The sequence below is a fragment of the Orcinus orca genome, chromosome 1, assembly GCF_937001465.1.
Source record: "Orcinus orca chromosome 1, mOrcOrc1.1, whole genome shotgun sequence".
NCBI lineage: Eukaryota > Metazoa > Chordata > Mammalia > Artiodactyla > Delphinidae > Orcinus > Orcinus orca.
In genome coordinates, this window is record NC_064559.1 from 200,086,040 (window position 1) to 200,109,037 (window position 22,998).

The 22,998-nt window shown below is 58.6% G+C and overlaps 2 protein-coding genes across 11 annotated transcripts in view; one reads left to right on the plus strand and one right to left on the minus strand.

The window, feature by feature from the left end:
* Positions 1-47: 47 nt before the first annotated feature.
* MFAP2 (microfibril associated protein 2) lies at positions 48-9,376 on the plus strand. 5 transcript variants are annotated; one of them, XM_004272451.3, is made up of 10 exons: positions 48-3,110; positions 3,538-3,615; positions 5,399-5,476; positions 6,491-6,580; positions 6,767-6,793; positions 6,905-6,991; positions 7,117-7,161; positions 7,921-8,008; positions 8,235-8,308; positions 8,556-9,375. In XM_004272451.3, exons 3-10 carry the CDS (start codon positions 5,440-5,442, stop codon positions 8,657-8,659), a joined length of 552 nt encoding a protein of 183 aa, XP_004272499.1. In that variant the 5' UTR covers positions 48-3,110; positions 3,538-3,615; positions 5,399-5,439; the 3' UTR covers positions 8,660-9,375. The 5 variants fall into 5 exon arrangements, with proteins under 5 accessions (XP_004272499.1, XP_033288963.1, XP_049563618.1 ...); XM_033433072.2 differs by lacking the exon at positions 3,538-3,615; XM_049707661.1 differs by lacking the exon at positions 3,538-3,615 and having other exon boundaries at positions 6,494-6,580.
* A 987-nt stretch (positions 9,377-10,363) lies between these two features.
* CROCC (ciliary rootlet coiled-coil, rootletin) overlaps positions 10,364-22,998 on the minus strand; it is a 48,618-nt gene continuing 35,983 nt past the window's right edge. For 4 of the 6 annotated variants that reach the window (XM_033433065.2, XM_033433064.2, XM_049707628.1 and 1 more), the window contains 11 exons: positions 22,375-22,747; positions 17,270-17,439; positions 17,039-17,159; positions 16,585-16,748; positions 14,921-15,136; positions 14,047-14,271; positions 13,468-13,617; positions 12,944-13,144; positions 12,607-12,738; positions 11,770-11,946; positions 10,364-10,942 (listed from right to left, as the gene is read on the minus strand). In XM_033433065.2, the coding sequence (XP_033288956.1) occupies positions 10,856-10,942; positions 11,770-11,946; positions 12,607-12,738; positions 12,944-13,144; positions 13,468-13,617; positions 14,047-14,271; positions 14,921-15,136; positions 16,585-16,748; positions 17,039-17,159; positions 17,270-17,439; positions 22,375-22,747 (2,016 nt within the window). In that variant the 3' untranslated portion in view covers positions 10,364-10,855. The other 2 variants (XM_049707625.1, XM_049707636.1) reach the window with 2 other exon arrangements.

A 22,998-nucleotide genomic window follows, 5' to 3' on the forward strand; every position in this document is an offset into this window, starting at 1 on the left:
CCGCTGATTTTTCAGATCATGTTGGACAACTCCCCTCTCTGAGCCTCTGTTTCCTCATCTGACAGTCATATCTCCAGGTTGAGCACATGCCCGGTGCTCCGTTCAGCATTTTATAGGCATCATCATTTAATCCTTATAACTGTGGAGTACTGCCCCCGCCTTTTTTATTTTTATTTTTGGCCGCACCGCATGGCTTGCAGGACCTTAGTTCCCCGACCAGGGATCAAACCTGGGCCTGTGGCAGTGAAAGCACTGAGTCTTAACCACTGGACGGCCAGGGTATTCCCCGTCCCCCTTTTAGAGATATGGAAACTGAGGCTGAGAGGTCACGCAGGTAGTCAGAGCTGGGACCAGATTGCTTTGACTCCAGAGTCCACACTCTTAACCGTCCTACCCTCCTGCAGGGGCAGGAGAGAATGGGCTTGACTCAAGCCCATCGAGTCAGCACCTAGTCAGCTTGCCAGCACCTACAAGGCATTTAACTGGGGCAGTTCCCTGCTTTCCCCACCTCCCGCATCCTGGGATGTGTTTACGGTCCAGTTCTTCCCTCAGATGCGATCCAGGCTCTGAGCCCACGTTTCCCAGCCAGAACCACGTGCGCCATCCCCCGGGGAAGGGTGGGTGCTTCTGACCTCATCCCACCAGTGGGACCCTCGCCAAGCCCTGCTCTGGAGATGCGGCTCCGTCATCTGGTCCATCTGTGCTGGGCAGGGGACCACAGGAAAGAAAAGCCCCCGCCAACCTCATTACTGGAAGCCCTGGCACCACCCCCAGCCCACCCTCGGAGCTCAGCGAATGTTGAATCAAACTGAGTGCAAGGATGGGGGGCGTGAGGAGGTAACCTGTGACACCAGGCGCATGCACAGACCCTCTGCACTGGGCACTGAGCCATCAGACAGCAGTGGTTCAGGGGGGCACATGCTGTTCAAAGGGAGGTTGGAGGACACGGCGAGGCCTGGGTTTGATTCCCGCCTCTACCCCTAGCTGATTCTTCGTGCATTTGTTGGGCAGTCGTGTGCCAGGCACAGGGGCTACGGCGGTGAACAAAAACCATGACCTCTGCCTGGGTGCAGCTTATAACGTGTTGTGAGAGGCGAGCAGGGACGGAGCAAATCTCCAAGAACACTGGGAGAAGAGTCTCCACACCTGCTCCTCCCTCCCCGGATAGCTGCCACCTGTGCTTGGGTCCTTCGAGCCAGAGGAGTGGGTAGAAGCAGCAGAGGATCTGGGAGCCAGGACACTAGAGGTGGCAGCTTTGGGGCTTCAGTTTCCCCTTTTTGTCAAGCGTAGGCGGTTCTGCCAGGCGGTTTCCTCTCCTACACTACTGGGATTGCATCTGGCAGCAGCGAAGGGCTAAGGAAGGGCAGAGAGGGCCGGGCTGGCCCCCGGGGCCCATAGTGCTCCAAGTGACAAAAATCCCTGCTTATTCTGCCATAGACACTGGAGCGGGGAGGGGGGCGGGGTGGCTGATAGTTATTCATTCATCCATTCACTTGACAGACCAGCACTGGGGAACAAACGATGCATGGGACATGGTCAGTCCCTGCCTAACAGGATTCAGTGTCTAAGGGACAAGCAGCCTAAGGAGACCTGACGGTGAGGGCCTGAATCAAGGGGCATCTCGATCCCCCTCCCAGCCTGAGCCCCCTGCCCCAGGCCTAGATTCCCGTGACCAGGCAGGACTGCCCCAGGGGCAGGAGACCTGCAACCCCACACCCGGCCAGCCTCCCAGGAGAATCCACTGTACATCATTTATTCATTCCACAAATGTTTACTGAACAGCTGCTCTGAGCCTGGCACTGTGCCTAGTGAGCAAAAACTGAGGATGAGCAGAAGCAGACCTTGTCCCTGTCTTCACGTGGCTGACAGGCTCCTCGGGGAGAGGGGCGGGATTCACATGGTCTCAGACATAGGGCAACAGCTGTGACCGGTAAAGCAGAAGATGCTTAAGAGCTCTAACAGGGAGAAAGGGAAGCCGCCTCTGAGGAAGGGAGGGCTTGATCTATAATCTGAAGGAGGAAAACCTCACCAGTGTTACAGAAGGAAGAAACATCTTGAGCAAAGGCCTGGTGGCAGGTGGAGGAAGGGAGGGGTTTACTGAGAATCAGCCAGAAAGCCACTGAGGCTTTTGGGAGAACAGGCAGAGGGAATGAGGAGGCAGAGCCAGACTGTGATGAAAGGTAGGGCCTTTGGGGGCCCCGGGGGAGTTTAGCCTTGTTCCCGGGTACCTTGGGAAACCAGTGAAAGGCTTTAGGCAGAAGCCTCCCTGCCCCCCACCCTGTCTGAGGTGAGTGGGTGAGGGCAGGGCCCGTGTGGGAAGGCCTAGATGGGAGGCATTACAGAGTCAGAATTAGTGGTGGGAGCTGGATTGCCTGCAGGGGGTGAGCACACGGGAGTTACAGTTAGCCGGGTGAGGGAAGGACGGTGGGCTCATTCCCTGCATGGGAACACCTTCAAGGGCCAGGTCTGGGGAAGGTCGGGATGTTGTGAATTTGGACTTGGATCCTGTTGAATTGGATGTGCCTTGGGGACATTCGTGTGGCCAGGCCCGGTAGCCTGTAGCCTGTGGTTTCAAAGAAATGCTGGTTATGGAAGGCAGCTGTGGCCAGGAGCTGGCTAGGGAGACCCGGAAGGCACAACCAGAGAGGCAGAAGGAAAACCAGGCCAGGAAGGCTGTCCTGGAAGCTGGGAGAAGCCAAAAGGGAGGGCAAGGCTCTTTCTCGCTGAGCCGCGGTAGGCGAATCATCTTCCCGAGCCTCCTCTGTAAAATGGGGGCAGCACGCCCGCTTCACCCATCTCACCACTTTGCGCTCCAGCTGTGATGAGGCCGTGAGGCGAAAGCATTTTGCACAGCGCAAAGTGCTGAACAGACGTGAGGCTGGCTCCGCGGGCGCCTCCTCCCCGCAGGGCTGCCCCCAGAAGAGGGTTGAAGACCCGAGGTCGCGGCGTGGCGGCCCCGGCGGCGGCGGCGGCGCTCGCGTTAGGACCCAGCGGATCCAGGCTGGAGGGCGGGCGCCGGCCCCGTCGGGGGCCCGGAGGGGGGTTCGGAGCGGGCAAAGGGGCGGCTCCGGCGGGCGGACTCGGAGCGGGCCGCGGAGTGACCCGGCCAGGTAGGCGCGGGCCTGGCGGCCTGACCGGGCCGGGGGCGCAAGGGGGGACTGGGTCGTGGGCCGCGACGTCGGAGGGCCCCCAGGTACTGAGGTTGCGGGTCTCTGCGGGTCCCCGATCCTGGGGGCGGCTTTCCTTTCGGGATCCCTGAGTCCGGGGCCGTCTGAGCAGATGCTAAGAGGGCACTTGGAAAGTTTGGGGTTGTTTGGAGGGGAAGACGCGAGTTGGGAAAGGAGGGGAGCCCGATTTGGGGGGCGTCGGGGATGGGGCAGCTTTTGTTCTCCCTGGGAGGTTGGAATGCGGCGGCTGGGGTGTGGGTGTCCGGCGGGAGCGGCGGGGACAGAGACGCGGAGAGACAAAGAGAGATCAGAGACCGAGAGAGCGCGAGGGAGCGCGCCCGAGCAAGTTTCCATGGTTGATTGTTCCCAGCTGTGCGGCGCTGCAACATCTGGTTTCCTCCAGCCGGACCCCAGCCCGGCCTCTGGAGCAGACAGAGCCTCCAGCAGAGTGAGTCAGTGAGCGTGGGGGCAGGGGGCCCGGAGGAGGCCCCGCCAGTGCCCCTCCTCGCCAGGCACAGAGGGTAGGGGGCGTCCCAGCCGTGGAAGGGGCCAGGGGCCAGGAACAGGCCTCCTAGGCAGGTCCCGGCCTCCCGACACCCAAACAGTCTGTCGTCTAGATGTGCTTGGAGGTGTGGTCCCCTGGAGGGACCCGCTTCTGCCACAGGGACTCTCTTCTTTACAGCCCAGCCCTCCTTCCCCCAATAAGCCTGGACCTGGGTGCTCAACCTCCGAGGGGAGGAAAGACTCCTTGCAGGGGGCTGAGAGGCCTAGGAGGGGCTTTGGGGACCGACAGAACCCCCCGCCCCCCAACCAACCTCCCCAGCTCTGGGCCTTCTCCTGAGTGGTGACAGCTCCAGCTAGCCTGCCTGCCACCAGCCTGGGGGGCAAGTAGGGGACGGTGAGGCCTTGTGGGGAGCTCCAGGCCTTTCAGTCCCCCACCAAGAGGAGGCCAAGGGTGCTGAGAATGGGGATGTGGGAGCCAGATGTCCCCAGCCTGGGGGGCAGCTTGAGTCACAGGTCTCGCCTCCGCCCCCCACCTCATCCCCACCCACCCCATCGACTGCAGCTAGGGTTGAGGAGGGAGTGAGAGGCTGAGTGTATGAGACAGGCAGTGGGTCACGAAAGCGTCGGGACTGGACAGAAGGAGGGAAAGATGCCCATGTTTCTGCCCCTTCCCTCCCCCTCTCCCTCGACTCCCTGGGCAAGGCACGAAGGGGCAAAGTTAGGTTTCCATTCAGCTGTCCGGAAGAACTCCTTTTGTTGTGGCAGGGCGGGGGTCCTCCGGATGGGTGAGCCCGGGGACTCTCTCCCAGCCCTCCTAGCAGAAGGCTGACAGCCTTGGGGCTGCCCCGCACTGAGCTGGGACTGGACAAGAGGACCTGTAGATTCTGCCAAGTCCACTGTGGGGTCAAAGACTGGAGGCTAGACTCAACCAGGAGCTCTTGAACTTCAAGAGCCCGGTGAAAGCTAAGGACCACGGCCCTCTCCCCAAAAAACTACCCACATAACACTTGTCATACAATGTCAGGTTGGGGGACATCACGGTCCCCTTCAGCGCTACCCTCTAGGATCTGGAGAGACGCTTTTCAGACTCCACCCTAAGTGCTTCCTGCTGCCGCAGACAAGTAGACCTCAGTCTCAGTCTCGTGAGTGTGCGATGAAGTCAGCCAGGTCTTGGGAGGCCTGGAGGCCTGGCAGGAGAGGAATCTTCTAGGGGTGGGAACCCTGCCCAGGCCTGGCTGTCCCAGGGGCCCCCGAGGCCCAGGCACACATGTGGTTTCCTGCTAAGTCTGGGCTGCGATGTTGGCTGGGCAGGGTTGGGGTCCCGAGGATGGGCCTGGGGTCAGGATCAGTGCATTAGACACCTGGGGAAGTGCTGAACCAGAGGGTGGGCATGGGTTGTGGCGAGGAGAGCAGGGGCAGGGCTGATAGAGGATTAGGAATGTCCATTTAGTGAGCAGGGCAGGGTAGGGTCTGTTTGTCAAGACCAGCTCTGGAGCCAGGTTGGAGGCCGAGTCCCTCGGGACCTGAACACCCAGTGGGCCGTCAGGGACAGAGGATGTTCCTCCAAAGTAGTCCCCTCCCCCTGGGCCCAGACTCCATGACCCTCCCCTGCCTGGCTTCTGTTCCGAATCCCTCCTTCTCCAGGCTGAATTCGGGGGAGCAGAAGTGGGCTCTGCAGCCCTGGGGTAGTGGCCCGGGATACAGCTTGCTCCCTCCTCTTCCTCCAGCTGTCCCCTGACACCAGTCCAGCCCGCCTTGTTGTGTAACCATGAGAGCTGCCTACCTCTTCCTGCTGTTCCTGCCTGGTAAGTGGCACCTAGGTGGGTGGGGCTCCCTTTATGTGGGTGAGAGTGGGCTTTGTAGGGGGAGGGAGCTGGCAGTAAGCTTTCGTCGTGTCCTATGGCCAGAACTCAGCTCCATCGCTCCCAGGGCCGTCCACCTCTTGGGCCACAGACGGCTGGCAACCCCTCCCAAAGACTAGAGGCGCCTCCTGGGCCCCTCCTCAACCCTCCACAGCAGCAGACTGGCAGGATTCTGGAGAGTGGGCCCAGACACCAGGATCCACATTTTTCTTCTTACTTACTGGCCCTCCCAGGAGCTGAGGTGCAGGAATGGAGGCCCCTAAGGCAGGGAGTCTGAAGGCCTGGGTTCTAGACCCCTTTGGGGCCCAACTAACCTATACAATTTTGACCTTGGAGAAGTCCCTGTTAGTCAAAATGAGGAGTTATCAGTGGGGACCCCAAAGGCCCTGCCAGGTCTAACATCCATTAATTTAACAGATATTTGTGGAGCTCCTTCTTTGGGCCAGGCACTGGGCTAGGCCCTGGGAACACAGTGATGAACCAGGCAGACAGACCCCGCCCTCATGGTGTTGCCTGCCAGTCTAGGGAAGGGAGATGTGATAAGTGTCAGATTATGTTGAGTGCTATGATGGAAATAAACAGGAGAACAAGATGGAGAGTGTGGGTGGGCCAGCGAGGGCCTCTTAGCAGAGCTGAAATTTCAGTTGAGACTTGAAGGAGGAGAAGCAAATCAGGATGACAGGCCCGGGGAGAGTCAAGTGCAAAGGCCTTGGGGCAGGCAGCGGCCGGCATGGGGGAGAGGGGCAGGATATGACCCGTGAGGCGACACAGGACCAGGGAGTATAAGGGCCTTTATAGTCAAGGAAGGCGCTTGCCTCCTATGGGTCTAGAGTCTGTTGAGGATCTTAGGGTCTTACAGGCCTGCCCTAGGGACCTCTACCTACCCTCCCCAGAAGTGCTTTGGGGCCTCTGCTGCCCTTCCCTGCTGGACGTCCCCTCAGCTTTGCCTCCCCACAGCAGGCCTGCTGGCTCAGGGCCAGTACGACCTGGATCCGCTGCCTCCGTTCCCAGACCATGTCCAGTACACCCACTATAGCGACCAGATCGGTAAGCGCCTTGTCCGCCCCCAGGCCTCCCCGCCAGCCCTGCTCCCTGGATCTGCATGGCTCAGCCAGGGATCAGGTGGGGTGGTAGGGCGACGGGAATCTCGGGGTATGGTCCCTTGCTCAGTTGTGACCTGGGGCTGGGGGCTAGCCTGACCCCCACCAATTCCACATTCATCTTTATTTTCAGACAACCCGGACTACTATGATTATCAAGGTAAAGGGCTGACGGCAGGATAGGATGGGCAGGCAGCTGGGTGGGGAGTCCATAGAGACCTGCGGGCGATGGGAGTAGGGGAGCAGACCCTTTCATCATCTCTCGTTGCAGAGGTGACTCCTCGGCCCCCGGAGGAGCAGTTTCAGTTCCAGTCCCAGCAGCAAGTCCAACAGGAAGTCATCCCAGCTCCCACCTTAGGTAGGCCACCAGCTCCAGCCAGCCCCGGGAGTGGGGAGGTCTGTCCGGGGCTGGGAGAGGTGACCTCACCCTGCCCTGAATAGACCCGTCCCAGTGATCTCTGCCTGCCTCTCCCCCAACACCAGAACCAGGAACTGTAGAGACGGAGCCCACGGAACCTGGGCCTCTGGGTAAGAACCTTCCTGACAACTGGAGGGACAGAGGCATGGCCCCGGAAGTTAGGGTGCAGTGGCGTGCGGCACTGGGAGGACAGAGAAAGCCAGGCCTTTTGCTCTCGCTGGGGTAGATGGTGGGGTGAGGGGCTTACAGAGGTGCCCCTGCTTTAGGCTGGCAACTCCAGGGCCCCCCCGAGGCAGCTCTGGGAGATCCCCCTGCCCCTGGGCCCAGCTGGAGGCCAAGTTGGCTGCAGCCTCAGGAGGCGCCTCTACTCCCAGACACTGGGGCGGGGCGGGGCGGGAGCACGCCAGCGGCAGGACAGGGTGGTGCTCAGAGGCAGGAGAGGCGAGGATGGGGCAGGAAGCCCAGGCCAGCTCAGCGGTCCTCCCCTGGCCAAGAGCCCAAGAGCCGGCCTGTGTGTGAGGGACCCCGTCTCACAGCTCAGCGTGTGAGTGTGCTGACCTCCTGTGAGGCTGCTGTGGACTTTTGTGACTGTGTGCGGGTATAGGTTTGTGTTTGAATATATGCTTCCAAGCATGGTTGTGAATTTGTATATGTATAAGTATACTGGATAAAATTGGGCAGCCTCGCAAGGTCCAACAGTGCTCGCGTGTGCGTGTGTTGGTGTGTGCACGCAGGTCTAGGCTGGGCCTGAGGGTGCAGGGGTACCTAGGCCCTGAGAGCCAGTCTCCCATGGGTGCGGTTGGGGGCTGCCACCCAGCTCTAAGCCCCCAGCTGCAGCCCCCCCAAGTGTGATCCCACCTGTCACTCAGACTGCCGCGAGGAGCAGTACCCGTGTACCCGCCTCTACTCCATACACAAGCCTTGCAAACAGTGTCTCAACGAGGTCTGCTTCTACAGGTGAGCGCAGGCAGGGACTGGGGGGACGGGGGTGGCAGGGGAGCGGGGGGGGGGGGGGGACCACAGCTCCAGCCAGCAACGTGGGAGTGGGGAAAGCTAGTGAATCCCAAGGTTGAGCTCAACTCTGGTTACGCCCAGGCCTAGGGGCTGGGTCTCCGGCTCTCCCGCGGGGCAGGGTGAGGATGGGGCTGACGTTTCTCCCAGCCCGGCCCTCTGTCCCTCTCAGCCTCCGCCGTGTGTATGTCATCAACAAGGAAATCTGTGTCCGCACGGTCTGTGCCCACGAGGAGCTCCTGCGAGGTAGGAAGGCCTCCACCCTCCTCTTTCCCCTGCCCCCATGCCCACTCGTCATCCATCCACGCGTCCACCCATCTGATGTTTATTAAACATGTGTTCAATCCAGGGCCACTTCCGGGGAATCCTGAGCTCCCCTCCCGGCTGCTTTTTATCCTCAGAACATCCCCCATCACCACGGTTGGGGCGGGGGTAGCAGTTTCCATCACCTAGCCGCACCCTGACCCCCACTCCTTCCTGCCACCCCCAACAGCTGACCTGTGTCGTGACAAGTTCTCCAAATGTGGCGTGATGGCCAGCAGCGGCCTGTGCCAATCTGTGGCAGCCTCCTGTGCCAGGAGCTGCGGGGGCTGCTAGGGTGGAACTGGCACCCCGAGCCCTGGACCCTCCTCGGATCTGGGGCCCTCAGGCTCTGCCTGACCTGGTGCTTTTCTCCCCAGCCAGACGTTCCTCTTATCCCTTAAAATGTTAGTGGCTGCAGCGCCGGGGGTTGCCTCAGGCCCTTCCCCCAGCCTGCGGCCACCCTTGGGGCACAAAGGGGGCTCCCCAGTGTCCAGTCTCCGCCCCCAGGTGGGGGACATCCCAGGCCTCTCTGTGGGACCTGGGCCCCTGATGTGCCTTCTCCATCCCTCTGAGGACAGTCCCCCACTCCAGCCCCACCCCCAAGGTAGGCTATGACCCTCACCCCAGCTGGTCTGCTTGGATTTCCTACAGCCCCTGGGCATAGACCACCTTTGTTTTATACAAAATTAAAAACAGGTTTTTACAAAAGATTCAGAGTCACTTTTTCGGTCGCGGGCACAGAGGAGATGGCCAGCTGCCTCAACACTGCATGTCCTCAGGGAGAGGCTACCAGGCCCCTTCGGGAGAAGGGTAGGTTCAGGTGACCTGTGGCCTTGCCTCCTCATCCACCCGCTTCAGCTCTGACCTGCCCAGAAAGATGGGCCATGACAACTGCCCCCGCCCCCAGGGTGTGTGTGTGTGTGTGTGTGTGTGTGTGTGTGCGTGTGTGTGTGTGTGTGTGTGTGTGTGTGTGTGTGTGTGTGTGTTGCAGGGGGTTGTATCAGAAATAGAAGGTTCAGGAATATAGCTTCCTCATTGTCAGGGCTGCCTGGTGAGTCTGTGAGTGCCCCATCACCAGAGAAGGGTGCAAGGCAAGATGAGAGGCCGCCCATGTGGAAGCGTATAGGGTGGAAGGCAGGAGGTCAAGGTTGGTGGACTCTGATATCAAGGGCTTTGGCAGGAGGGAAGGCTGGTGCAGTTCAGAGGGCAGAAACAGGGCAAGCTGTTACAACACCTCCCTCTGACCAGCATGGAGACCAGGCTCTGTCTGAAGGCTCAGCACACAGGCCTATTTAACCCTCCAACCAGGCCTATGCGGTGGGTACAGTTAATATTCCCATCTTACAGACAGGGAAACTAAGCCTAGATTACGTAAGCCACCCAAGGGTCCACAGTGGTAAGTGGCAGGGCTGGGGTGGAACCTGACTCCACTGGACTCCATGAGATGAATGGAATTTCTCCTTGGAAACACTCACTGAGCATCTTCTGTGTGTACTTCCTCATAACCACCCTGGGAGGCACGTTCCCATTTTACAGAGGAGCAAACTGAGGCTCTGATAGGTTAAGCGGCTTTGCCCAGGATCACCCAGCGGAGCCAAGGCAAGACCCCACGTCCACTCCCAGGCCTGCACTTGTTTACCACACCGCCTGGAATGCCTGTTACTGTCCAGGGGGCGGGCCCTGTCCTGAGGAGGAGCCAGAGAAAAGGGCAGAAAGCTTCAGCTGGAAAGAGTCGAGCGGCACAGGTTGGGTCCCATCCCAAACCTCAACAGCTCCATCTTAAATGGGGTGGGTGGCCCAGGACCCTGGAGGCCTCCCCATCCCGACATCCTGTGAGGTTGGTAAGTTCCTTACCTTTCGTCACAGGCCTTTCAAAAGCTGCCCCCATCTCCCTGAGCACCCACTAGGGGACCCCATCCCTCTGGCCCCAGGGCCCTCCTGTCCCCGCTCCTGTCTCCCAGGTGGAGAAGGCACATTAATAGTAAAGGGACACATCTGTACAAACCGTCTTTTTTTAAATGGGGTCGTCTTGTTACAAAAAACACAACAGTTCTGAACAGTTAACATTGTAAAAAGGTACAAAAATACAGGGACTCTGAACTCTGAGGAATTTCCTGACAAATACTCTGAACTAAGGCAAAGAGATCTCTGGGAAGCCAGAGAAGGTCCCCTGCCCCAGGCCTGGACATTCCTTCTCTTTCCCGTGAACCTGTGCTCCAGGGATGGCCAGAGACAAGGTAGGGGGGAGGTCTCTCCAACCCCTGGCTTTGGCTCAGACACTCAGGGAGGACCTCAAACTGGTCCTGGGGGACCTCACACGGGCTCATCCTGGGGGAGAGGGGGCTGGACTGAGTGGGGAGCCCACAGAGGGTGGTCGGCTCTGACGAGGCTGGGAGGGCGCTGCCGGGTCTGGCCTGGTGCCGGAGTCCCCCCTCCCCTGTCCCGCCCCGGCCACGGGGCTGCTCTCCAGGGTGCCCGCCGGCAAGGTGCTCACTTCTCTGGGGGGCCGGAGGAGGGGGAGAAAGAAGCTGAGCCCCTTCGAAGCTCCTGCTGCAACTGTCCCTTCAGTGTGGATACCTGGAGAAGAAAGAGGCGGTAGGGCCAGCCCAGGACCCCAGCCTGGTTTCAGAAAAAGCGGGGCGGCGGGGGTGGGGTGTGGCTGATGGAAGGACACCAGAAGGGACCCAGTGCTGCCTGTTTCAGAAAAACCAGGTGTCATTAAGAGCCAGGGTATCTCCCCCCCTTCTCATTCTGCTCCGTGGAGCAGCGGGGTGTCTCCAGACTGCTCGGCCTCTTTGGGGGCCGCCCATCCCCACTCTCACCACTAGGCCAGGCCTGGAGCTAGCTGGACTCCAGGGGTGGACCTGTGACCCAGGCCTGGCCCACCAAAGCAGCCTTGCCCTGCAGACATGATCAGGGCAGAGATGGTCACGAGGGGGCCTGCGGTCTCAGCTGGCCAATGAGGCTCATCCTTGGGACTTGTGCTGCTGACCTCAGGGAAGAGGGCCCCCCTCTCCGCTGGGATCATGGGTTATTAGGATAACCCGAGGCTGGAGCTGCTGAGGCCACCTGTGCCACCCGGGGAGACGGCCTGCCCGGGCATGGAGCCGTGGCAAGGGGACTGAGTTCCAATGACATCACTTGAGCCCGTGTCCAGCCGTGGCTCATAGCAGCATAGATCCACCCGGACCGTTTCAGTTATGGGTGCCATTGACCACTTATACCCAAGAGGTTACTGCCAGCCCTCTCCCTGCCCCCACTTCTTCCTCTCCCTCGCCCCCTCCTCTTCCTCCGCCCCCTTCCCTCAGCTCCACACTTCCATCCTGGCCCAGCCTCCTGAAGGGGAAGTCCTGCCGATGCTGCCGCCCCCTGGGGAAGGGCCAGAGCCCACCAGGCCTGAGTACCTGCTCCTCCAGGCCACGCACCCGCTGCCGGTGGGCCCGCTCCCGCGCCTCCAGAGTGCGCTCCGTCTGCACCTGGGCACTGCGCAGGCGATCCACTTCCTGCTGCAGCTCCAGCCGCTGCTCATCCACCTCCAGCCGCGCTGGGCTGTGGTTCTGCTGCAGTGCTGCCACCTGGGCCTGCAGGAGGGCCCACGGGTCAGGCCTCTGGCCGAAGGGTGTCAGGCACCTCCCTGGGGTGGGAGCCTGAGGGCCCCTTGGGGCAAAGCAGGGGCTGTAGGAGAGACCCTTGTTTTTCTCCCACCCACCCCCCAGCCCTCCTGGCCTGCAAATCCTGGGTCAGGGTAGTTAGTGACCCCCGTTCAGGCACACAAACACACACACAGACATATTCAAACACAGAAACAAGCCCATATGTGTATACAGATAGAGATAGATAAGATAGATAAAAGCATGTAAAAACCTGTGTTCACACGGATGCATGCATATGTGCAGAAGCCCAGTACTCTTACATACATCTACATACAAGAGACCTGCACACGAAGACACAGATATAGCCCTAATACTTAGATATGCCACATCCATGCACCAGATTCGTGCTACATGCGCAAGAATACTCTCACATACACTCATAGCTCTTCACGTCCACAACCAACGTGAGCACACAGGCGCGTGTGCTGACAGGTCTCTTTCCTCTCCACTCTGGGGAAGACCCCTCCCTCTGGGACCTGGCTCTGGGCACCCCCTCCAAGGCTCTGGGCTTGTGGACTGTGGGGGTGGAGTTGGGTCCAGGGCTGGGGAGAGAAAGCATGTCCAGGGCTGGGTGGGCAGGGGCTAGACCTCCAGCAGCTGGATCTGCCCCCGGGCCTCGGCCAGCTCCAACTCAGCCTCTGTGAGCGTGTGGTCCAGGAGGCCCTTCTCTGCGCTCAGCCGCACCGTGTCCTCGTGACTGCGAAGCTTCTCCCATTCCACCTAGGTGGGGAGAGCGGGAGGGGGTCAGGGTGCCCGGGGAAGGAGGGAGGTCCCAGGAAGTGGGAGCAGCTCAGAAAGGGGTGTTGGGTTACAGGTAGCAGGGCCAGGGGGACTTGCAGCCCCCACATCCTGGGGACACACAGCTGGGACCAACCAGGGCTGGGACCCAAGGAAGTGAAGGGAGGGCCCTAGGGACACAGCCCACCTTGTCCAGCATCCTCTTGAGGGCCACCCGGTCCTTCTCCAGCTGCAGGGCTGAGCGCTCCGCCTCCCGCTTCTCGGCCTCCAGCTGAGCCAGGGCACGCTGCAGGCTCCCCAGGCGCTCCTGCAGCAGCCGCCGCTCATCCTGCAGCTTCTGGACCGTGTGTAGGGCCGCAGCCTCACCTTCTTGCCGTTGCCGCAGCACCTGCAGCAGAAGCCAGCGAGTCCCTAATCCCTCTGGGCCTCAGGGTATGCATCGGAAGCTTGGAGATGATGATGCCAGCCTGCCAGGCCCACTTTCTAGGTAAGGCTATTATGAGGCCCACATCAGGGAATGGTCACCTGAGGCCAGACAGTTCTCTCTGGGCCTCAGTTTCTCCATCTGTATAATGGGGATATGGACTGAGTGAACCACGCTTCCTCACAGGAGGCTGGGCCTAGGTTTGGGATAAGGTGGAGATAGGTGAGAAGGTCCCGACGCCGAGGGCCTCACGGTCCTGGGAACGGAAGGGCCACCCTGGCCCTCACCTCCTGCAGCTGTTGCAGCCGGCCCTCGGACTCCGCCCGCTGCAGCTCCAGGTCCGCTAGCTCGCCCCGCACGGTCTGCACCTGCTCGGCCAGGGAGCTGCTCTGCTTCCTTGCCTCGGATAACGCCTGCCGCGTGGCCTCCAGCCGTTCCTGCGGGACAAGGGCTGATGGTGCCAGGCTGTCCTGGGAGCCCTGAGGCAAGGGGCTCCTCTCTACTCGGGACCTCCGGGCCAGGTTCGCAGCCCCTTAAACAGGTAGTCCTCTCACCTGGAGAGTAAGCCAGACAGCAGGCCTGGCCCACAGCCTAGCCACTGACCTACACAAGGTGGGGAAGCCCTCAGACCCCAGCTCTTCCCTTAGCCTGCCCCTGGGTCCTGCAGCCTGTCCTAGTAGGCTTGATCCCACCTCCCCCCAGAGCCTCCCCTCATTGGCTGATGCTCTTACTGGGCCCACCCCTCCCTCAAAGGCAGCTCTTATTGACCGTCCCAGGGGTCAGCTCTCCACCAGGGCCCCCAAGCCTGCCTTTGTAGGCTAACTCTCACTGGGCCCGCCCGCAGCCAGACCCTGGAACCCCCATACTTGGAGCACTTGGCGGTCGTGTTCACAAGCAGTCAGTGCCTTCTGCATGTGCAGGTTCTTGTCCTGGGTGCTGGTGAGGCTGGCGCTGCTTTGGGTCAAAGCCTCCATCAGGCCCTGCACCTTGTCCCGCAGGACCCCCTCGCTCTCTTCCACCTTGGCCAGGGCCCCCCTCAGCCGCTCGACTGTCAGCTGCAGAGTCCCCGCCTTCGCCTCACTGTCTGCCACCTGGTGGGAAGACAGACAGGATGGTCCAGGTGTGCCTAACCCAAGCCCCTGCCACCTCTCTCTAGGCCTTTCTCACTGATACTGTTCCCATGCGTTCCCACTGGCTCAGGTGACTACAACCTGGGCCCGGTCGCACCGCCAGTTAACTACCCTCACGCAGAATGCCATCAACCTGGCTGTCCCAGACCCCGTGGTCTTCCGCCGGTTCTCATTCCCCTTTCCTCCCTGTTATGGAGAAGAAAGGGTAACCACCACAACCCTGAGATTTTCTGTGTTCTTGACTTAGGTGGGTGACAGTGTAGGGCTAGCAGAGCTACTGAACATTCCAGTTAGAGCTGAGCTTCCTGGCGGCCAAGGCAAAAAAAGAAAATGAGTGAAATCTATATCTCTAACTGGTCCCACATGCCTCCTATGAGTGCAGACTCCGTCAACAAACAGTCCTGAATTCTCATTTTGGCCCTGCCTCTTATTAGCTATGGGATCTTGGGCAATGATGTCACCTCCGTGAGCTTCCATCTGCCCATCTGTGAAATGGGGTGATGATAATACCTGCCTCGCAGGGTAGCTGGGAGGATCAAACAGAGTCCCCATAACGCACGTGGCACAGGGCATGCAGAAGAGGGGCCTGAGGTCAGGGGAGGGGACCCACCTGCCTCTGCAGGGAGTCGACCCGCTCCCGGAGGGCCTGGGCCTGGGCCTCCCGGTCGCTCAGGCCCAGGCGGCTGCGCTGCAGCTCCCCCTCGAGCGAGCGCCGCTGCAGCTCCAGCTTGACGCTGCGGCTCTCAGAGGCATCCAGCACCTCCTTCAGACGCCGCTTGTCGCTCTCCAGCTTCACCTCGTTGGCCTTCATCTTGCTGATCTTCTCCTGTGGGTGGGGCAGGGCTCAGGCCCCAGCTGTGCAGCCCACCCCACGCCTCCCACATCCCTCAGGACCCTTAGGAGGAAGTGGGGAGCAGCCTGGAAGTGGTCACAGACACCACTTGCTGTGTGACCCAGGGCCAGCCCCTGACCCTCTTGGGGCCTCCGTCTCCCCACATGCTCACAGGGTGACCTGAGGATCCCAGAGCACTTTCCAGTTTTGCCCAAGTCTCACAGGCTGTGTGATCCAGGCTCATCCCTCCGTCCCCGCTCTCTGGCCCTATTTCACCTCTGTGTGGTTGAGGGACCAGATTGGTCCAGGGACGCCACAACCTGGGTGTTTACAGAGCCCCAGGGCAGTGAGGGTGGAAGGTGTAAAAATGCAGATTCCAGGGCCTCCCTGCTCTGCTGCATCGCTCTCCAGAGGCGGGCCCAGAGCTGCATGTGGGACCTGAGCTGAGTCGGGCAGGAGCCCTGGGCCCTGCCGGGTTTTAGGGGATGATACTCCTCCCTTCCCGATGCGGGGTCAGCTGGTGAAGGAGACTTGGGGAGTGGGGATAGGGCAGGAAGACAGACAGGGGTCCTTCTCTTCCTGTCACCATCCTAGAGACAGGGCGGGGCAAGGGGGTGTTATTACAACAGCGTCCAGGCCTGCCCCGCTTCCACCCTGCTCAGAGCCCCAACCCTGCCATGTCTGGGCCCAGCAGCCCCACTCTGGCTCCTGCCCAGCTTTGTTCCTGGCCTCCTCCCGCGGCCCCTGTGGCTGGGCCCAAGGCCAGAGCCGGAGCCGCAGACACAACAATCCAGCTCAAGCTCGGCCTGGAGCCAGAGGCCCGGGGTGGGCTGTGGGGACAGGCATGGAGGGCCAGAGGAGGAGAGGGGAGGGGGGGAATCTGCCGCTGCAAGAAGGGCTCAAGGCTTCGGCGGCCTGGACTGTCACCACCAGGGCCTGTGCTTCCTGCCCCAGACACACACACACACACACGCACACACGCACGCACGCACACACGTATATACAGATGTCTCCCAAACACATAAAACCCCCAGAACACCAGTGGTGTGGCTATACAGAGATGAAGGAAACAGGTCCGCTGAGCACTGTCTATGTGTTAAGAGTGCACGTGCATCGTCTCTGGGAGAGAGTTACTGTTCTCCCCCTTTTATACGTGAGGAAAGCGAGAATCACACAGCAGGGCAAGAACTTGAACCCAGGTCTGTGAGCTGCAAACGCCCAGGCTCTTTCTTCTGTAGCCTAATGACCTCATATGGAACAAGATGATGAAATCTGAATGTGCTTTTGGAGAAAGTCACAGGCTGGTCACGTCAGTGGGTGCTGGCAGACCCAGGCAGACAGAACAGAGATGCGCACAGGAGGCCTTACAGACGTCCATTCAGGCGCACACAGATCGCCCGCACCCCGCCGCCCTCTCCCACTGGCCCTCAGCTCCTGCCTACCTGGCTGGCCCGGAGCTCGCTCTCGGTGGCCTGCAGGCCCCTCTCCAGGGCAGCCACCTGGTCCAGCACAGCCCGGCGCTCCCGCTCGCTGTGCCGCGCGCTCTCCTCCTGCAGCGCCAGCTCGGCCTGGGCCCCGCTCAGCCGCCCATCCACGCTGCGCTGGGCTGCGGCCCCCGCCCAGCTCCGTCAGGCCCAGCCAGGCACACAGCCTGAGCCCTGAATCAGGTTCGCCCTCCGCCCACTGCAGGGCTTGCCTCTCTGAGCCCTTGGGGGGTCCGTGGGTCTGGACACGGGGTGAGGCTGACCAGGGAGGGGGCCCCAGAGGAGACAGCCCACTCAGGCCACGGTGGCCAGGGCAGGGACGCAGGAGTGGCTCAGGCCAAGCCCACAGCCTCCCACCTCAGCTGCTAAGGGCACAAGAGAGCAAAGCAAGGACCCAGAGGGTCAGACTCACCCTCCTCACTCGCAGCCACCGCCCTCTGCAACTGCCTCGCCCGTGAGGCCGCACTGTCCCTCTCGGCCTCCGCCTCCGCCAGCTGGCGACTCAGGGTACTCGTCTGGGCCCGAAGCTCATCCTGCAACCCCAATGTTGGGGGGAAGGGAAGACCTGCTCGGACGACCTGCGGCCCCTCACAGGGCCCTGGGCCACGGGGCTCCCCCTGCAGCCACTCACGCCCCACCTCACCCGTTCTCTCTGGGCGCTCTGCAGCTCCTGCAGGAACTCCCGGAGCGCCCCCCGCACTGCTTCCGGATCCAGGTCTGGAGATGCCGGGGAGGTGGCAGGTCCTGGGGATGGTGGCTGGGACCCAGGGCTGCGTTCCAAGGGCTTGGGGCTGCTGAGCTCTTCCCCACTTCCTAGAGAATGAGACACGCTCAGGATGCAGGAGCCACAGGCCTCTCCTGCCTGGTTGGTGCCTGCAGGCTCCCAAGGCATCTCGCCCGTCCCTGCTGAGCCCGGCAGCCCAGTGAGCTCCCCACAGCGCAAACTGGGTCCCCTCGGCCTCTTGCTTAGCCCTTGACCAGCCCTTCCAACCCTCAGAACCAAGCCCAGCTTCCTTGCCATCACCTGTCGCTCACCCCCACCAGCATCACCCTCTCCCTTGACAAGCTGGTCACTTCACATCACCCACAGCTCCCACATTCTAGAACATTCCCTCTTACAAAGACACCAGGACCTTTGTACCTTCTGTTGCCTTCTCTCTCAATGGCTTCTCTTTGTCTGGCCCATTCCTACGTGTAAAGAACCCTCCTCAGGGGCTTCCCTGGTGGCGCAGTGGTTGATAACCCACCTGCCAATGCAGGGGACACGGGTTCGAGCCCTGGGCCGGGAAGATACCACATGCCACAGAGCAACTAAGCCCGTGCGCCACAACTACTGACCCTGCGCTCTAGAGACTGCAAGCCACAACAATTGAGCCCGAGTGCTGCAACTACTGAAGCCCGAGCGCCTAGAGCCCATGCTCCGCAACAAGAGAAGCCACCGCAGTGAGAAGCCCACGCACCGCAAGGAAGAGTAGCCCCCGCTCGCCGCAACTAGAGAAAACCCACGTGCAGCAGCAAAGACCCAATGCAGCCAAAAATTAAATAAATGAATAAATAAATAAATTTATTTTTTAAAAAAAGAACACTCCTCAGAGGCCTCCCTGACCCCAGGCTGGGTTAGGGTGAGCTCATCCCACCCTCATGGGGGTCCGATGTCTGCCTCTCCCACCCAGACCACAAGCGCATGAGGGCTGCATCCCCTGGGCCCAGTCCAAGGGTGGACACTCCATCCCCTCAACACCTCCCTGTAACGAGCGCTTACTATGTGCCAGGCACTGGGCCAATGCTTTCCCTACATCATCTCGTTTCATCCTCACAGTAATTCCCTGAGAGGTAAGGACCAACTTCCCCCCTTCACAGGCTGGGCAGGCTCAGAGCAGTTAAGTGATTTGCTTGGTCTCAAAGCCTGGAAGATCCAGAGCTGGGATTTGAACCCAGGTGCCCCTATTTCCCAGCAGAAAAACTTGAACTGTGCTTGGGAGATGACGGGCAATGACGAGGTGGGAGGGGACAGGGCGGACAGAGACGAGACAGCACCTGGAGGTCAATAATGAGAACTGCAGGACGGGGGTCGGCCTTAGCAGTGACACCCAGCCAGCCCCACGGCTCCATCAGCACCCAGAGGACCCAGAGCGGGACGTCTACCCACTGCCTCCCTCCCCTCAGAGTGACGCCGGTACCCTCGTGGCGGCCTGCAAGGACCGCTTGAGCAGGTCTGGTGTCCCATGGCCTCACATCCCACACCTCTCCACCTGGTTCGCTACACTCCGGCAGCGCTGTGGCCCTTGCTGTGCACAGGACAGGGGTACCGCCACTCAGGACTTCTCCACTTGCCCTCAGTCTCTTCTCCCACCCTTCCCTTCCCCACCTCCTCCTCAGCGAGGCTCTCCCTGCCTCCCACAGGGACACCTTAGCTCCCGTCCTGGCCTTAGCTTCAAAAACAATTTTACTGGGGCTTCCCTGGAGTCGCAGTGGTTGAGAATCTGCCTGCCAATGCAGGGGACACGGGTTCGAGCCCTGGTCTGGGAAGATCCCACATGCCGCGGAGCAACGAAGCCCGTGTGCCACAACTACTGAGCCTGCGCTCTAGAGCCTGCACGCCACAACTACTGAGCCCGCGTGCCACAACAACTGGAGCCTGTGCTCCGCAGCAAGAGAAGCCACCGCAATGAAAAGCCGGTGCACCACAACAAAGAGTAGCCCCCGTTCGCCACAACTAGAGAAAGCCCGCACGCTGCAACGAAGACCCAACGCAGCCAAAAATAAATAAATTAAAAAAAAAAATTTTACTGTGATAAGATATATATAACAAAATATGCCTTTCTCACCACCTTTAAGTGGCATTAATTATATGCTGTTGTGTGAACATCACCACTGTTTCTAAATCCTTTCCATCACCCCTATTATGGGTTGAATCGCATTTCCTCAAAATTCGTATGTTGAAGTTCTAACTGCCATACCCAGAATGTGACCTTATTTGGAGATAGGGTTGTTATGGATGTCATGAGTTAAGACGAGGTCATATTGGAGTAGGGTGGACCCTAATCCAGTATGATCGGTGTCCTTATAAAAAGGGGGAATTGAGACACACACTCAAGGAGAACTCCGTGTGACGACTGGGGTTATGCTGCCATAAGTCAAGGAACTACCAGAAGCTAGGAAACCTGGAACAAATTCTTCCCTAATGCCTTTAGGGGAAGCATGGCCCTGTAGACACCCTGACCTTGGACTTCTGGCTCCAGAACCCTGAGACATAAATTTCTGTTGTTTAAGCCACTCAGTTTGTGGTACTTTGTTACAGCAGCCTTGGCAGACTAATATAACCCCGCACTCTGTAACCAGTAAGCAGTAACTCTTAATTCTCCCCTCCTCACACCCCCTTACACCCCTGGTAACCTCTAAACTCTTTCTGTCTCCATGAATGTCTATTCTAAATATTTCATATAAGTAAAATCATACTATATTTGTCCTTTTGTGAGTAGCTTATTTCGCTTAGCATAACGTTGTCAAAGTTTACCCATGTTGTAACACGTATCAAAATGTCACTCCTTTTCAAGGTTGAATAATAATGGTATCACATGATCAATTCACCTGCCAACTCACGCTTTGGTTGCTTCCACATTTTGGCTACTGTGAATAATGCTACAACCAATACTGGTGGACAATATCTATTCAAGTGCCTATTCTTTTGGGTATATACCTAGGTGTGGAATTGTTAGGTCAGACGGTAATTCTAAGTTTTAGTTTTTTGAGGAACTGCCAAACTGTTTTCCAAAGGGGCTGCATCGTTTTACATTCTCACCAGCAATATCCCTTGACTTATTTTTCCTTACCTATTTTCCAGCTCATACCACCACCCAATACATTCTATATTTAATTTATATAGCACTTTTATTGTCTGCTACTCCCATACCTAGACCATAAGCTCCATAGAAGCAGAAATGCTTGTCAGTTTTGTTTACCACTCCATCCCCAGTGCTTCAACTGTACTGGGCACATAGTATGTGCTTAATAAATAGCGGAACTGAATGAACGAATGCAATCCTGGGGCTAAATCCGTGGATTTGAAGAGGCAACAACTCAATATCTCATAGTGAAATTTCCCACCGTTCTAAGATTCCACAGGTTCTATTCTAGGCCCTAGGAATCAAGGTGAGATTGGGGTCAGGCCGAGACAAGATGAATGCTCCCTAAAAGGCTGCTTGCACCCGCTGAAACACAGTGCTGATTTTCCCAGAGTCATCCCCTGGGCCTTGGGAGCAGGTGCGGGTGGGAGGATCTCTTCTGAAGAAGTTCCTGGAAAGGGGGTTGGGCTGAATGTGTATCTTTCTGGGGTAGATATGGGGGTCACAGTTCTGGTATGGAGGGGTGTGGAGCCAGCGACAAGAGAATGAAGAGGATGAGGTGCTGATGGAGAGAGGGCAGGGGTCAATTAGAAAGGGTGGAGACTCAAAGACTCAGAGGAGTTAAGGGCATTAAAAAGCAGCACCCCCAGCCACTATGGAAAACAGTATGGAGGGTCCTCAAAAAACTAAAACTAGAGCTGCCATATGACCCAGCAATCCCACTCCTGGGCATATATCCAGACAAAAATATAATGGAAAAAGATACATGCACCCCTATGTTCATAGCAGCACTATTCACAATAGCCAAGACATGGAAGCAACCTAAATGTCCATCGACAGATGAATGGATAAAGAAGATGTGGTACAGGGACTTCCCTGGTGGCGCAGTGGATGAGACTCCATGCTACCAATGCAGGGGGCCCGGGTTCGATCCCTTGTCAGGGAACTAGATCCCACAACTAAGAGTTTGTATGCCACAACTAAGGAGCCAGCGAGCCGCAACTAAGGAGCCCTGGAGCCACAACTAAGGAGCCCACCTGCTGCAACTAAGACCTGGTGCAACCAAATAAATAATTTCTTTTTTTAAAAAAAAAAGATGATGTGGTATACACATACAATGGAATACTACTCAGTCATAAAAAAGAACAAAATAATGCCATTTGCAGCAACATGGATGGACCTAGAAATTATCATACTAAGTGAAGTAAGTCAGAAAGAGAAAGACAAATACCATATGATAATCACTTAAATGTGGAATCTAAAATATGACACAAATGAACTTTTATAACACAGAAACAGACACAGAACAGACTTGTGGCTGACAAGGGGAAAGGGGGGTGGGAGAGGAATTGAGTGGGAGTTTGGGATTAGCAGATGCAAAGTATTATGTATAGAACGGATAAACAACAAGGTCCTACTGTATAGCACAGGGAACTATATTCAATATTGTGATAAATCATAATGGAACAGGATATTTTAAAAATGTATATACATGTATAACTGAATCACTTTGCAATACAGCAGAAATTACCACATTGTAAATCAACTATATTTCAATGGAAAAAAGAAAGCGCCACCCTCTACTCCCTTTAAAAAGAAGCTATGTTGTGCGCAGATCAGCCTGGGTGAGTGGCAGGACAGAGACTGGGCTCGAGAGGGGCGTGGCCCAGCGAAGGGCCAGAAAGTGATGTAAGGGGGGTGGGGGGCGCAGGTAGGCGGGTCTCAGCAAGGAACTAGCTGAAGAGGCGGGGTTTGAGACTGGTCATCAAAAGAGGGGCGGGGCGGACCAGGCCAAGGGCGGCCTCGTAGGCGGGACAGAACTGGACATGGGGGCGGAGAGTAGGGGCGGAGGTTCTGCGAGGCCCGCCCAGTGACCCTCCCCTTCTCCACCGAGCTCTCTCACCTCCAGCAGGCGCGCTCCGGTTAGGAGAGACGGGCGCGGGCCGCGGGGGAGGGCTGGACACACCACCGAGGCCCAGGCCCCGGCGCAGGGCTGAGCGCAGGCCCCCCAGCTGGGCCTCCGCTGCGCGCCGTTGCGTCTCCACGCGGGCCAGCTCGGCCTCCAGGCCTTGAGCCCGGCCCTCGGCCGCGCTCAGTCGCAGCCCCAGCTCCGCAGCCTCGGCCCGGGCGGCCTCCAGCTTCAGTTCCAGGCTGCGGGCATGGTCCAACTGCTGTTTCTGGGCGCTGTGTGCCTCCTCCAGGGAGCCCAGCAGGCCTCGCTCGCGGGTCCGGAACTCGCCCTCTTGCTCCTGCAGCTTCCGCTGGGCTCCCTGGAGCTGGGGTGAGGGGTCAAGGCCGGGAGGTGGGGGTCAGCAAGGCCGCCCCTCAACCCGACACCCACCCTCCCAGGCTCAGCCTGGAGCCCACGGGCCCAAAAGTGGCTTGCAGAACTCCTGTTTCGTTAATGGTCTCCACCCAGGCAGGAGATGCAGGAACATCATGGGAGTATGGAAGGAAACTATTAGAATTTGTTTACCTCTTTCTTCTGTGTATATGCCTTGCAATGTACACAGTTTATTAGTAATAA